The sequence below is a fragment of the Pseudophryne corroboree genome, chromosome 1 (assembly GCF_028390025.1).
Source record: "Pseudophryne corroboree isolate aPseCor3 chromosome 1, aPseCor3.hap2, whole genome shotgun sequence".
NCBI classification, from domain to species: domain Eukaryota; kingdom Metazoa; phylum Chordata; class Amphibia; order Anura; family Myobatrachidae; genus Pseudophryne; species Pseudophryne corroboree.
The window spans coordinates 587114484-587131276 of NC_086444.1; the positions used below are offsets into that span (position 1 = coordinate 587114484).

At 37.4% G+C, this 16793-nt stretch overlaps 1 protein-coding gene across 1 annotated transcript in view; it reads left to right on the forward strand.

Moving 5' to 3' along the window:
- Positions 1–16793, forward strand: part of IGFBPL1 (insulin like growth factor binding protein like 1) — a 76129-nt gene that overhangs the window by 55011 nt on the left and 4325 nt on the right. The window contains exons 2-4 of the mRNA XM_063914227.1: positions 9499–9608; positions 13767–13883; positions 14876–15035. Of these exons, the coding sequence (XP_063770297.1) occupies positions 9499–9608; positions 13767–13883; positions 14876–15031 (383 nt within the window). The 3' untranslated portion in view covers positions 15032–15035. The remainder of the gene's footprint in view (positions 1–9498; positions 9609–13766; positions 13884–14875; positions 15036–16793) is intronic.

Genomic DNA, 16793 nt, shown 5'->3' on the forward strand with positions numbered 1-16793 from the left:
ATTGCCCTTGAATGCTATCTATAGTGTTGTTGTAGTTATAATTACTTACCTACAATCTTTTTCTTAATCCATGAAATCCATTAGATAACCAAAACAAACCACATAGAAGTGAACGTTTTGCTCCCAATGTGAAATGAGGTAATGTCTGCCCACTGACTTAATAGAAGGCCAGATGATCAGAAACAGTCTCATCCAAGAGAATCAGGACCAATGCTCCACAGCACTGTAAAAATGTGTGGGTTGGTCGTATTTCTAACTTTTGCTTCCTTGCTAACACATGCTGACAGTCTAGATAGCTCAGACTACCGGCATTTTGACCTATCTCGCCTGTCACAAGCACCTTTTTTCAGGGAGCATTATTGACAGGTTTCTGGTCATTTGCAACCGCCAATTTATAAATGTGATAATTTATATTCTTTACAGGGGAAAATTTGTTGCAACAATGTTGCATTTCATAAAATTGCGATTTCCAAGTGGTTTTCTTGCAGTTAGGACTTGTGTAAATCATGCATTTTGAAATCACCAGAGAAAACATAATAAAAAATTGCATCTTCTCAAAATGGCTCCTTAGTAAATCTTGCCCCATGTGTTAAAAACACTATTATGCACATCCTGCCATTGCGCCCTACATACAGGGTACATCATACTACTACACAAGTGTCAGTTTTCCCCTATATGCTCTGGGCCCTTGTATGGCTCACCTCCCACAGTGTAACCTTCGAAGTGTGCCCAACATGGCTGCCCCATATGGTACACTTGTGGATGGGATGAAAATTACATGAACCTGGTGGTTTTGTTGGAACCCTACTCTGAACTTTAGGACTCTGAAATCAACCCCATTTTGTGTAATCTCTTCTAGGGGTGGATTATTCCACTCTGGGTAATCCTACGCTGTGCGCCCAAGATGGCTGCCGTACCTGGTACCTTGTGAGGGTAGAATATACAACCCTTGGAAGTCATTACCCAAAATGCCTACACAAATCATGCATTATGCTTTCTGTGTGCTTAAGGTTTTCTTTTATGTCTGTGTTGCTTATCTATTGCTGTATTACTTAGATCCGCTGTATTGTGTGCATTATTTTTGATGTCTGTAAAGCGCCTTGAGTCCTGTTGGAGAAAGAGCACTATATAAATAAAATTGTTATTGTTATTATTATTATTATTATTATTATTATTATTATTAATAAAGGCTTTGTTTTGATAAGTAAAAGTAAAAATAATATTAATTTGGACTTTGTCTCTATGAGATTAAGGGGGACATTTACTAAGCAGTGATAAGAACGGAGAAGTGAGCCAGTGGAGAAGTTGCCCCATCAACCAATCAGCGGCTCTGTATAATTTTATTGTATGCAAATTATAGATGTTACTTCTGTACTGATTGGTTGCCATGGGCACTTCTCCACTGGCTCACTTCTCCGCTCTTATCACTGCTTAGTAAATGTCCCCCTATATTTTCTGAACAATTTGATGGCTATAAAAATGACACTATAAATGTTTTTTTGCTGCCATGTCATCCTCCGACATTATACAGCTGTTAATAAGGACACTTAGTTTCACTAGGCTAATGACAGAACAGCGAGAGAGGGTTTCCTGCCAAGAAAATGAGTGACCCCTGACTGTTTACATGTAATTAAGCCTCAACACTACTGAGGGATTAGATGAACAAGAAATTAGCTTTATAAAAATGACAATTGACTTCCAATTATCTAAGTTTGAAGAAAAGACACACATAATTGGGGATCATTAAAATGTGGCAGAGAATTTAAACATCCTTTCAATTTCCAATCACACAAAGTTGTAAAAGAGGAAAAGCGTAGTAACAACAGATATGGGCCCTCTGTTTATGTGGAAATCTGACATATGCAAATGAATCCCCACGCTGTCTGCATTTCCTGCAAGTATCAAATATGTCTCCAAACCTCCCAGAAGAGAAAGGAAGCATAAACTCAATTACTCCTACTAATATACGTTAGAGATGGAGAACAGATGGAAATATATATTTTTATATTACATTTTTTTTTAAATATAAACGCATGTTCTCCTTTTCATTCTCAATGCTTCATTTTTATTTAACCAACCACCAATTCACAGTATGGTTCCACAGTGGATAGAACAATTGCTTCACAGTGCTGCAGAGAAAAATGCGCTTTTCTGACAAAGTGCAATGCAAGTACATAAAATAAATAGAACAAGCCAAACAGCGCTGGATTAAGCCTTCGTCGGGCCCGTTTGTCAGACCCTTATATACCTGCCATTGATGAAACATGTATATACTGTAGCACATGTAACTTTGAGAGGGAAGTTGGCTCCTTTGAGCACTTTTGTACACACCTCTGAGTCAGGCCCATAATATCCACAAACATAAATGGTGGAACATAGCGTGGTTTTGTTTTGAGTAGGGGATGTTACTGACCACCAGGGAATATATACTGTACAGTACAATGACTTGTGAAACAGACTTCAGTGCAACAATGCTACAAATGACTAAATGAATTGAAAACATTCACAGAAATAGATACAGTGGATATACAGGGAAAAAAGATTGCATTCATGTTTCTTTTCTTAGGAGTAATTGTTTGGAAATGACATCTGTCATCCATGGAAGAGAAGTAAAAGAGGTTTACATTTAAAGCAGAATAATTAGACACCGAGCCTTCATGAATTCCAGTGGGATCAGGTGCTGCTTGCGCATGGGCACCCCCTCATTTAGCATGTATTGTATGTAAGGCACACAGCCACATTGTGCACCTGGGGCATGGTCACATCATCACAGGGGAATGGGGTGTGTGGGTACATAATCTGTACCCTCTCCCCCATTCTCAGGAGATATACACATGTAGTTGCTAATTTTCCCATTATGCTGAGGGTCCTGATACTACACTTATTTGCCTAGAATAAACTTGCAAACGAAGCAGATCAATTTGTTAGCAACAGTAATCTAGGAGATAAAGGGTAAACAAAATGTACTTAAGGTGCAGCACTCAGCTCCAAAATCCAAGACGTACAAACACAAGGTTTGATTATCAACGCAACGTATCAGTGCTTTATTGATATCATATGGATACATTATATACAGTATATATATATATATATATATATATATATATATAACATTTTCAAGAGTACAATTTTTTTTTTTACACTACACATAAAATCCTACTGGTTGCAACTTTAAGGCAATGAATTAATGCAGAACTAAAATTCACAAAGTATTCATTTGTGATGTTTATAAAAAAAATTATAATAATAAAAGTAATATATATTTACTGTTGGTTTGCTTTCTTGTAATTTGTGTGGTTACTATATAAAGAAATCAGTGATATTGATGTTGGAATTAAAAACATATCACTAATATTTTTGCTCTCTTTTTAAAAATAATTCTTTTCACAGTACATTAACAAAATATATCTCTTAGTTTATTTTAATCCAGACATCAGTTAAGTCTAAAGTGTAAAATAGCCATAGTTAATTCATCTGTGTTTTATATTGATAAAAATAATAGCATTTATATAATATAACAACAATATCATCTGATTAAAATGAAAATTGCCTTACTGACTAGAATTTGTTTATATAGTTTATGTAATTTGATATAATTTATTTTACAGGATTATCTTTTTTGCATTTGTTTCTATCTATCTATCTATCTATCTATCTATCTATCTATCTATCTATCTATCTATCTGATATTGTCTTTATTAACTACTGCTATTCTTACAACTTTATATAGAAAGCATCTTAGATGTGTTTACATTTTATAGTAGCTTCCCATCATGCCGACATCAATGGAGAACAGTAGGCACTTGGCAGGTATTAATACTAAGGCTCAAGGGGAATAATTTGGGGATTTTGTGTGAGCTGCATTATCTTCCAACAGTCAATTAGGCATTTACAGATGCAGATATACATGTTACAATGGTTAATTTGCAGAAGGCTTGTCTTGTAACAGATGGTCCTTCTTGCCTTCACATCTCTTTTGGAGAGATGATGTGACCTCTGCCAGCTGCCAAAGTGTCTGTGGGAGACCTGGCTCCTGTGTGATCTGCTCATTATTCTATGTGCATACAGTACACTACAAGAACCTGCCATACTGTGCCATTGCCATTCACTGGTATAATGGATTATCACCAGGAAGTTAACAGTAATGTCTTTCTTTTCTAACATTGACATTTTTAGTAAAGACTCATAACCTGCATATTTGATTTATTATATACTGTAATAGTAATGTTTTATAATGCATTGCTACATGTAATCACATTGATAACTTCTTTATATCATATAGTTATGGCAGTTGTTTGTGTTTTATGCATTGTATAATATTTTTTAATATTATAATATTATTAACTTTTTTTGTAATAAACCCAGCACTATTATTAATGTTGGTTTCTTATTGGTTCTGTATCCATGAGCCCTGTAAGCTGGCATTCTCCTCCTTTACATTTCATAATAGAAAACAACTGCGTGTATTTTATTTACTGCAATCAACACCCAAAATAAAGCTAGCCACATAACAAGGAATGTGCATGTCTGCTTGAGCCTTTCATTCAACACTGACAATATGTAAAATAGGAGAAAACGGATAATTTGAGATGAGAGTCTCAAAATTCCACAAACCGGCGCTGATTAGTTATATTTTATTAAAACCTGTGTCTCTTTAAAGCTGCTGAGTAAAACAGCTTGCTAAGCTGCACAACGAGGACAATTAGAACAAAGAAGAGTAACTCTGCGCTTAGAGACACCTTGTAAATTTAATTACGTGTGGTCTGTCATGTAGAATAAATAACTCAGTGAGACTTTATGTATTGGTATTTTTTATCTAAGATTGTCAACATGTAACATTTATCACAACATGCAAATATTAGTAATTTAGTAGCTTTTATGTATAAAATCTAGTTAATAGTAGATAAGTAGTTAAAAAACTTGTAATTCAGCACTAAAAATTACACTTTGTATAACAGTATAATTGAATGTTTATAAACACATAGTAACAAGGTGTAAAACGTTACTCTCCTAGAATAACGGTGTAATTGAACACATAGTAACAAGGTTTAAAACGTTGCTCTCCTATTAGCTATTTATATATAGTTACACTGGCGTCCTAGTGTGTTACTAGAATGAATGTCCCGCAAAAGATTCACAGTAATTAGAGTCTCATTAAGACAGTATTGGCTTAAGTATAATTACCCCCGTGTTGGTTCCTGAAGGTTCCGTTTGGCAATTTTACACGTGGTATACTTGTTGCTCAATGATACTGTACAGAACAGCCCCGCTGGGAGATAGATATGTCCCCACTCTCCCGTCGATGCTGCCCGCTGTTACACTCTGCGGCTTATTGATTGTATGATGGTGTACGGTCCTCACAGCGGAGGTCAGCCTAGACTCACCCGGTATACAGCAGCAAGTCCCTGTGATGGTTAATGCTGATGCTGTTTGGTGGGGTCTTGTACATTCACCCGTGATGTTGTTCGGTGATCTGGACCTTTGTAGCAGAAGGCGCGGGGTTCATTCCATACTTAAAGATATTCTTATCATTGATCTATTTTGTGCCTAAAACATTCAGCACTATTGTCTCATTCATATTAGGAGATGGGTGGACTTTAAGTTATTTATTCTTTTTTTAGTTTTGTTTGTTGAAGATCATCAATATGTTTATTTTCATATTGTTGCTAAGAGATTACTGCTGAAAGCTATGTTTTACATCCATTATTTAGCAGTAAATATACTATGGGAGGTACAGTGGTATTACAGTTTTGCCTATAACCAAAATCATTATTTTCTTTCAATACTATTAACATATATATATATATATATATATATATATATATAAAACTTATTTATAAAGAGCCATTAATTATACACCATACAGAAAATATTTATCACTCACGTTGGTCCCTTGCTACATTTTGCAAACCATGGAATCCACTATGGATTGACTGTGTGTTCTTAGGCAAAAATATAACATTTCCTAAAGGTCATGTTAACCTTCCAAACAGAACCCACCATTGAACCCCATTTATAAACCCCTATCTTGCTGCAACCCCGTATGAGTTTAGAAGTGATGCACAGACCCCTAGGATCCTTGCAGGCTTCTATTTTAACAGCAAATTTTTTTTAAACTTTAATAATGAAAATGGTGTGGAGCCCAATCACTGGTGGTTAAAGTGTGAGACAACTTCCATTTTTTTTTTTAGCAGAATATCTAAATATACATCATGCAGTATAATCGGTTTTTAAATGGAGTGCAAATCCAGTGGAGTGTACAGGTCAGCAATAGAATTTTGCACCACACCTGATGAAGTTGACAATGACGAAATGCATTAGATGTTTGAAATCTGTGTCCACATTATTATAATGCAACATTTGGTACGAACTTGCGTTCTGTCTAGAAAAGTAAAATAATGTCAACTTTCCATCAAGCAGAAAACATTTTATCAGATCTCCAGCTATTTGGTGCATATATATTAATTGTGATTGGTATTGTAAAAAGTTTTTATATGGGAACATTGTTTTAATAAATTTAGTAATATTTTTATTATATATCAAACTGTGTCACTATTGGGTACATTTGAATTAATGGTATATCAACATTCATGAGATGAAAACATCACTTGTAAGTTAGACCACATATGTGGCAAACAAAGAGGTAGCCATCACACTGTGTCTACCAAAGAGCCCTTGTGTTTGAAATTAGGTTACACACTGTTATACAGAACTCTCACTGGTGGGTTCTCTTCAAGAAGTGCAGCTAAGATTCTAGTTACAGTAGTAATGTTGGTAGATAATATTTTAATAGAAGAGCAGGAACTTTTATATATATATATATATATATATATACAGGTTGAGTATCCCTTATCCAAAATGCTTGGGACCAGAGGAATTTTGGATATGGGATTTTTCCGTATTTTGGAATAATTGCATACCATAATGAGATATCATGGTGATGGGACCTAAATCTAAGCACAGAAGGCATTTATGTTACATATACACCTTATACAGACAGCCTTGAGGTAATTTTAGCCAATATGTTTTTATAACTTTGTGCATTAAACAAAGTGTGTGTACATTCACACAATTCATTTATGTTTCATATACACCTTATACACACAGCCTGAAGGTCATTTAATACAATATTTTTAATAACTTTGAGTATTAAACAAAGTTTGTGTACACTGAGCCATCAAAAAACAAAGGTTTCACTATCTCACTCTCACTCAAAAAAGTCCGTATTTTGGAATATTCCGTATTTCGGAATATTTGGATATGGGATACTCAACCTGTATATATATATAGAAAAACGATGCAGGCGGCACTCGGAATTCACTGCACAGCACAAGCAGGTAAGTAATAACGTTTCGAAGTTTATTCACCTCTTCATCAGATTATCTATATATATCCACGTGTGGTCCAGCTCTCCATGTACAAATATTACCGGCCGGGTGCCCTCACACCATCCGTAATAACACTCTCTCGAAGTGCGGCACTCCTGAGCACAAATACTGCAAATCTCGTATGCTGGTATAATAATGTTTCAGTGCCACCTTTATTGACTCAGCACTTTCATCAGACAACAAGAAACACAAAAGTATCTTACCTATATAAGTGAACCCTTCACCTGGACGCCAATTGCCGGAAGCCAGGACCTCCCGCCCATCCGGCAACTCGTAATCAGTGATGTCATTCCCGCACCCGCCTCACATGGGCGGGCTAGTATGTCCATCCACAGTGATCTAAAAGCTATACAATAGCAAAGTGCATATAGCAGTTGATACATACAAGACATACACATAAAAATACTCACATACAGTGCCGGTATTTCATGATAACATATCCATAGGGATTACACACAGTCAAATAATTATTACTTTAGATAACATCACTACAGCTCATACATATGCGGATGTAGGTTACTTGTCACATTAATATTATCCTATGCCAATAGGTAATTAGAGGAACCAATTGAGACCCAAGTGTTCGTTAAGTCCCTTTGGGCTAAGACTGTCGAGTCTGAATATCCATTCAGACTCGCGCTGTAACAATTTTAATGATCTATTACCACCCCTCACCATCGGTGGTATATAATAGATCATCCTATATCGCAAGGTACTTAATGGGTGAGCTGCCTTACAAAAGTGGCATGCGACAGGTTGTTCGCTATCGCCTTTGTGAATGGCCGCTTTAATGGCACAACGATGAGCAGCCATACGCTCCTTGAAAGCGATCTCCATTTTGCCTATATATGATTTGCCACAGGGGCAAATGATTTGATACACAGTGAACTTAGCATTGCAAGTGAGCATGTGTCGGATCTTATATTTCTGTCCCGATCCTGGGTGATAAAACGTATCACCGGGGATTAGGAATTGGCAAGTAGTACATGCACATCTTACACATCCCATCTTTTTCTTAAGGAAGTTACCACTCATCATTGATTTGGACCTTACATCTGTCCTAACTAAAATGTCTCGTAAATTACGGCTCCTAGTATAACAACTCATGAGCCTAGTATCCTTTAACTCAAGGTTTTCATCTGATTGTATTATAGGCCAAAGGTTTTTAGAAATTCTACTAATACCGTTGCTATGGTGATTGTACTTCTGCACCCATGGGATCATAGTAGTCTTTGGTTTTTGTTTATTCTGTCTTAATAGAGTATCTCTATCTAATGTGAGTACCCTCTCCTTGGCCTCTAACAAATGATCTAGATGATAACCCCTAGTAAGGAATTTACTAATCATAACATTCATTTGCTCCTCCACACGTTGCGGGTCAGATGTAATTAGTTTAAAACAAAGTAATTGAGAGAATGGGAGTCCCCGTTTAAGGAGTTCCGGATGGAAACTTTTGCCATGTAGCAGATTATTTCTATGCTAATTACCAATTGGCATAGGATAATATTAATTTGACAAGTAACATAGTGAATATGTAACCTACATCCGCATATGTATGAGCCGTAATGATGTTATCTAAAGTAATAATTATTTGACTGTATGTAATCCCTATGGATATGTTATCATGAAATACCGGCACTGCATGTAAGTGCATGTCTTGTATGTATCAACTGTTATATGCACTTTGCTATTGTATTGCTTTTATATCACTGTGGGTGTGGATGGACATACTAGCCCGCCCATGTGAGACATGTGCGGGAATGACATCACTGATGAAGAGTCGCCGGATGGGCGGAGGTCCCAGCTTCCGGCGATTGGCGTCCAGGTGAAGGGTTCACTTATATAGGTAAGATACTTTTGCATTTCTTGTTGTCTTATGAAAGTGCCGAGTCAATAAAGGCGGCACTGAAATGTTATTATACCAGCCTACGAGATTTGCAGGCGTGCCGCACTTGGAGAGAGTGTATATATATATATATATATATATATATATATATATACACACTGTATGTATAATCCTAAATTAAGATGCTGTATCTGTCCATAGTTCAAAAAACAACTGTAGAGTGTTATTTATTCTTTATAATAGTTTCCTTTGTTTTTCGAACAGCACCTGTGATTACCATGGCGCCAGGAAGGATCCATAATATTACTGGGGCCCAAGTTTATTTAACATGTGAAGTAAAGGCTATTCCAACACCCAGTATCTACTGGAGAAAGGTATGGAGTAAATAATGTGGACTCTTGGACTGCAATGTTTTTTTTTAAACTGTTCACCCAAACACTTATACAACAACCTTAAAAACTGTGGTGTGGCTGAAAGAATACCATTTGATGATAATGTTTGTCTATGCTGGTTAATTTTACATTTTTATTACTTTGTTGTTTAGGGACAACAGACAACTCTATATAATAAGCACGTGTCCTAGATACATTCATGCTGTTAGTGTTTTATATTTAATTTTGGAACTTTTTCCTGTAGAAAATCCTAATCCTGACACAAATAAGATAACAAGACATTTTACAGAAATGCCATTAAAAAGTAATAAGTACACATACTGTATATGATTAAAAAGTTTTTGGAAGTTTCATTTTTAAATTATATTACAGTGTTTCAATGCTTTTATTGAAATAAAATGCACAGCCATGTCAATTCATGAATTTAATTATTTATTTATTTATTTATTTACAGTTTCTTATATAGCGCAGCATATTCCGTTGCTCTTTACAATTGAAAACAACAATGATAAGACAAACTGGGTAATAACAGACAGACATAGAGGTAGGAAGGCCCTGCTCGCAAGCTTACAATCTATAGCGAATGAGGAAGGATACATAAGGATAGGCACTATCAATAGAATAGCAGTCCCGCCAGATAGCAGAGACAGTCCTGATGGGATGTAATTAGATATGACTGCTTCTGAAGGTCACGTGGGCAGTTCAGGAATTTGATAAGCTTGCCTGAAGAGGTGAGTTTTCAGGGAACTCTTGAAAGTTTGGAGGCTAGAGGAGTCTTATTGTACATGGGAGGGCATTCCATAGGGTGGGTGCTTATTGTACGTGGGAGGACATTCCATAGGGTGGGTGCTTATTATACGTGGGAGGACATTCCATAGGGTGGGTGCTTATTTTGCGTAGGAGGGCATTCCATAGGGTGGGTGCTGCCCGAAGAAAGTCTTTCAATTGTGAATGGGAGTGAGTAATCCGTGCAGATGAGAGACACAGATCTTGTGCACAGTGAATTAGGAGATATTTTGAGATAGGCAAAGAGATATATGTTGGTATAGTTTGGTTTATAGCTTTATATGTGAGTAGAAGTATTTTAAATTGAATACCGTCTTGCTAGGAAGATTAGCCTCGCAGCTGCATTCAGAATGGATTGCAGTGATGAGAGTCTTTTCTTGGGAAGACCAGTAATGAGACTATTGCAATAATCAATGCGGGAGATAATGAGAGCATGGATTTGAGTTTTTGCAGTGTTTTATGTAAGATACGGTCATATTTTGGATATGTTTTTTAGATGCATGTAACATGATTTAGAGACAGATTGAGTGTGTGGAACAAAGGACAGTTCAGAGTCAAGGATGACACTGAGGCTGCGAGCTTGTGTGGTAGGGTAGATTATCGAGTTGTCAACAGTGATAGAGATATCAGGTTGGTAAATACTCATGGCTGGTGGGAATATAATTAATACTGTTTTGGAAACGTAGTTTGAGGTGGCGAGATGACATCCAAGAAGAAATGGCAGAAAGACATTCAGTGACATGGACCAATACAGATGGTGATAAATCTTTTGAGGATATATTGGAGTATCATCAGCGTATAAATGATACTGGAATTCGAAGGAGCTGATTAGTTTACCAAGAGATGAGGTATAGATTGAAAAAAACAAAGGGCCTAAGACTGAGCCTTGCGGTACTCCAATTGATAGAGTTAGCGAAGAGGAGGTAGAATCAGAGAAGCGAACACTTAAAGAGCGATTAGATAGGTAGGATGAGAACCAAGAAAGGGCTGTATCCTGTAGATCTAGGGATTGTAGTGTTTGTAGGAGAAGAGAGTGGTCAACAGTGTCAAAAGCAGCAGAAAGATCTAGAAGAATAAGAAGTGAGTAATGGCCTTTCGATCTAGCAGTGACCAGATCATTCACTACTTTTGCCAGTGCTGTCTCTGTGTAGTGTTGGGCACGAAATCCTGACTGAAGTGGGTCCAATAAGTTGTGGGAGTTAAAAAAGTGTGTAGGAGAGTCTTTCAAGTAGCTTGGAGGGGCATGGGAGCTGAGAGGTGGGACAGTAATAAGAAAGAGAGTCAGGGTCAGAATTTAGTTTTTTCAGGATGAGAGTAATCACTGCATGCTTGAACAGAGATGTAAATATACCAGTAGAGAGATTACAGATTTTAGTTAAGGTTGAGATAAGCAAGGGAGACAGAGATTTACTGACTAGTGAGGGTATAGGATCAAGAGGAGAGGTAATAGAGTAGGAGGATGAGAAGAGTGTTGATACTTCATCTTCATTAGTGGGAGCAAATGAAGAGAGTGACAGAAGGTGACATGAATAAACATATTAATGATTTTTAATCATATCATTAGGACATTTGTACAGATGATTTGGATGGATTATTTGGATGGATTACTTATCTTAAACAAAACATTTTATTATCACATCTAATGAAAAAGAAGTCTTGTAAATCATTTTAACGTTACATTTAAGACTTTGACATCCGCCAGAGTTTGCCTAACATGAACAAATAAGAGAACCTATCAAAAACAGAAATATTTCTCCTACACACTTAGGTGGTCATTCCGAGTTGATCGCTCGCTAGCAGTTTTTAGCAGCCGTGCAAACGCATTGTCGCCACGCACTGGGGAGTGTACTTTCGCTTTGCAGAAGTGCGAACGCCTGCAAAAATATTTTGTGCAAAACAAGACCAGCCCTGTACTTACTCTTCATGTGCGTTGATTCTAACGTTGGAGGGTTGGCTTTTGATGTCACACACCCGCCCAGCATTCACCCATCCACGCCTGCGTTTTCACTGGCACGCCTGCGATTTTCTAAGCACTCCCTGAAAACGGTCAGTTGACACCCAGAAACGCCCCTTTCCTGTCAATCTTCTTGCAGCCGCCAGTGCGAATGAAAACGTTGCTAGAACCTGTGCAAAACCACAAAGGCATTTGTACCCGTACGTCACGCGTGCGCATTGCGGTGCATACGCATGCGCAGAAATGCCGATTTTTAGCCTGGTCGCTGCGCTGCAAACAACCGCAGCTAGCGATCAACTCGGAATGACCCCCTTTGTCATACAATATGGTGTCATTCTTACAGCACTAATCTTTACACCTTTTCTACTTCATTTTTTCTTTAAGTATTTTTATTGCATGGAATAACCTGTGTTGCAATACTTGCACTAGATCAAATTAATTGCTACTTGATTCTTATTGTTTAGTGACAATTATGACATTTCAGTCATGTTAGTAATAACATACATTCATAAGACATAGATGTATTAGTGCATATTTTGGGAACTGCTTTCATATTTTCACAAAATTGTGGTCCTTGTGTTGGAAAGAGGAATCAGATCACTTCAATATTCTTTCACTTTAGTGATCATTTTCTCTCTTAAAATGCTGCTCATACTGCACATGCTTTGTTTATATCTTAAAGAACCAGTAAACATAAATTTAAATTACATTTATTTAAACTCCCCTCTAACAACAGTCCCACACAATCAGGTCAATACAGTGAATAGTGTCATCTTAAGAGGAGTAGGATCTCAATACAAACAAAGATGTATCTACAATGGGTGCAGGGTGTGCTGTGCACATGGACCCCTGGGTCCAGAAGGGTCCACACCGTAAACACTGCACTCATATAAGTATACCTACCTCTCAGGAGACCTGCGTTAGCTGGCACAACACACACACATCACCAGGAAAATTGTGCAGCAGCCCTTTGTGATTTGTGCACGCACAGTAGAGAAGTCTCTGTGGATTAGCAAATCCAAAGTACCAATAAGAAAGAAAGTGATTTGCAGCTGTAAAATCCTAAGGAGTCACCCGTTAACCAAAGAAAATGTGACTACAGAACTCACCACACACAACTCCCTTGCATATCATGTAAATGTTCAAATATGGCAGCATTTCGCTTCACTGATCTTGGGCCGCAAGTATAAATGGGCACATTGACAGAAAAGTCACAATACGGCCACATCTTGTAATTGACTCTTACTATGTTTATTTTTTGACAAGGCCTAAACCAAGTTATAGGGATACCTACTGTACAGATTTTATACTTATGCAGATATTTTTTAGAACTATCGCCACTCTTGCTAAAACTAATACTATCTTTGAGGAAGTTTGACAAGTATTTGCTTTATGTGAAGGTCACCGAGTCACCTAAAGGAGTAAGGTTATTTGAGGAGCTACCTGGAGACAGAGTGAATGTTGCTGTACAAGTCCGCGGTGGCCCTTCTCGCCATCAGAGCACCAGTTGGGTAATGGTGAGTACAGATTTTTTTATAACGTGTAAATTGTATGTGGGATCTTCACTTCATGTTGGAGTGTCACATGACAGTTTTCCTGCATTAGTTTCCCAGTAGTTTCTAATCACTACTCTGTTGTTTAGGATCTGGCTCTGATCTGGCTTCATGGAAGCTCACTTGACTTCAAAATTGCCTAATTATGGAAACATAGAAATTGAACATAAGTAATACTGTTACCATTCCAATGTTGCTGGCAGAAGCTCTGCAGGCACTCTAGGTGGCACCTTTCACCCCCTGGTGGAGTTGTGCCACATTCCCCATGGAAGAGGCACCTCTCAGTCATTGATTCTCCAACCCCACTGCTTTTTACCTTACAGACAGGAGGTAGTGGGACCTGTCACACACTGTCTAAAACCACACTCCCAGCACGTCACTGACATGGATAAGAAGCAGCTGACAGGTAAACAGCTGTCCCCTCTTTTCTCCTCCATGTCAGTGGCTTTTGCTCACTTTCGGGGCAATACAAGGGCATTAAAACACTGGAGGGTAGTAAAACACTGATGAGACACAATGTCACTCATCTAGGGGGAGCTGTTTCACACCTTCAAGAGAGGTAAAATGTATTTGTTGCTTACAGCACCAATCAACTTGTGTCAATTAGTTAACACAGTTTTTGAAATCACAGAAGTTGATTGCATTGGGCAACTTGGCGCCAATGCTTGATAAAGCTCCCCATATACAGTATGTCTTTCTACAGTATTTTAGTGACCATCTAATCATTAGCATCCTAGACAACTCCCTATGTTAGTGTCCGTCCTACTGTGATGGCTAAAGGTTGTTCTAATGCAGATTGACTTATCTCCTGCTTGTCTTTGTGTCTTCTGTTTTAAATAAGAAAAGCAAAATCTGTTCTAATACCTAGCCCAGTGCACCTAAGAATAGCATATTCTGTTGTATGGATTGTTATTATGTACCAGTTGTAAACTTTAAAAACTAGTTTTTTTCCTTAGATAAAGCCCCTTATGAAGGAAGATGAAGGCACATATCAATGTCATGCAACTAATATGGTGGGAGAAGTCTTTTCTGAAGGGTCAATCAAGGTCTCAGTCCCTAGCACACGCAGAATGAGGAAGATCAATCGTGCTGGTACTGAGATTATTGCTTAGTCAGGTAATAGTAAAAATGCATTTGACACGTGTTAAAGAGTTATACAATGGGGCTTTGTTCATTTCTGTAGATTAGACCATCATGACTCCATAAATGCTAGGACTAAATAATTATTTTAGTGGTAATTTCCTATAGGGCTTTCCCACCAATTTGACTGTATTCTTTTTTTCTTTATGATTGAACCTTAAAGATAGGTTCTGAGATGTTTGTTATATAAATAAAGTTGTTTACTATCCACAGATTTTATCCTGGACCAGAAACTGGTTGATATTTCCAGGGACAATGTCCATGCACAGTTATGAAATACAGAGTTTCCCATTAACTTCACATTCTCATGATTACTGTTCTTATATGTACTATTATTAATAATCAGTGTAAAAGTTGACAGTTCTAATGCAAAAAAGAAACTACTGTAGACAAGGCATTACAAATGTGATCGCATCCTTTCTCAATAGCTTGTTGTTATATGGTGTCTTATGGCATATTAGTCAGAGGATTATTTAGAGCTTTTTCACCACGTGCTGCTAAAATGGTGGCATATCCAGAGTTGAATCCACTATAAGAATGAAGCACTTGATTCTTAGTTTGCATGTGAGCCACCTACAGTGTGCTAAAATCATTTACCTTCTATGCTGGGGTTGTCTGCAAGGAAGTAAAACCAAGTGCAAAAACTGTTTGTGGGGGTACGCTTTGGAAAACAGATGAAATATTAAAATGTAACCGTTATCAGTAAATAATATAACAAGCGGTCATAAAGAGAATGACTTTACAGACATGACACCATTAAACATTAACAACATCCTGGAGATTCCATTCTGGGACATCCAACCACATGCACGTGGTACTAAGTGCAAATAACAGGTGGTAATTCACTCCACAGATACCACTATGTTGTCACCGATAGATAAGTCTTACTAGTACCTGGAGCTGTCAATAAAGGTATGTGTCACATACAATGTTGCAATAAATCTGCTACAATTCCTTCTTATTTATAAACAGGTTCAATGTTATGAATATCAAAGCGAATTGGTAATAAATTATTAATACACGTTGCTGAGGTGAAAATATAAATCACTCTCTTGTCCTCTCGTGGTATGGATTCATGATTTGTAAACATATATCTGAAAAATTTAAATATTGGTATCAAATATTTCAGAAATATAAAATTACGGAGCAGATCAAATCCAAACACAATGTAACACCATAGGAGTAATGGTAAGAAACACACACACATAGCCTGTCATACAGTACAAGCATATTGAGATTTCTATGGCACACTCACCAAGGTAAATTACAAAAGAGAAAAAGAGATACAAATATTTAGTTCACCATCACCTATCTTTCAGGGTTATATATATATATATATATATATATATATATATAATTCATTAATGTGTTGGTTTGTTTATTTGTCTGTCTGGTTAGGCATTCGAACACTCCTGTACTGATTAAAATGAAACAAGTGCGAGTTGGTCCAGTTGGATCCTGGCCAGATTATAGGTGTGTTTGGGTCCCAGTCAGACCTCCCTTTGGTGTACGCTGGGCAGAACTTTGGCCAGGGGAGCCTGTTCTGGCCTTTCCACTGGATAGATTTTGAAGAAAACTTCACAATGTGGTAACGTTGAATCCCAGAAGATAAATTAGGGGGTTGGGGGTAACAGTTGGATCTCCTGTTGGTGTACGCTGGCCAGTACTTTGACCCAGGGAGCTTGTTCTGGGACTTCCACTGGATGGATTTGGATGAAAACTTCACAGAGTGGT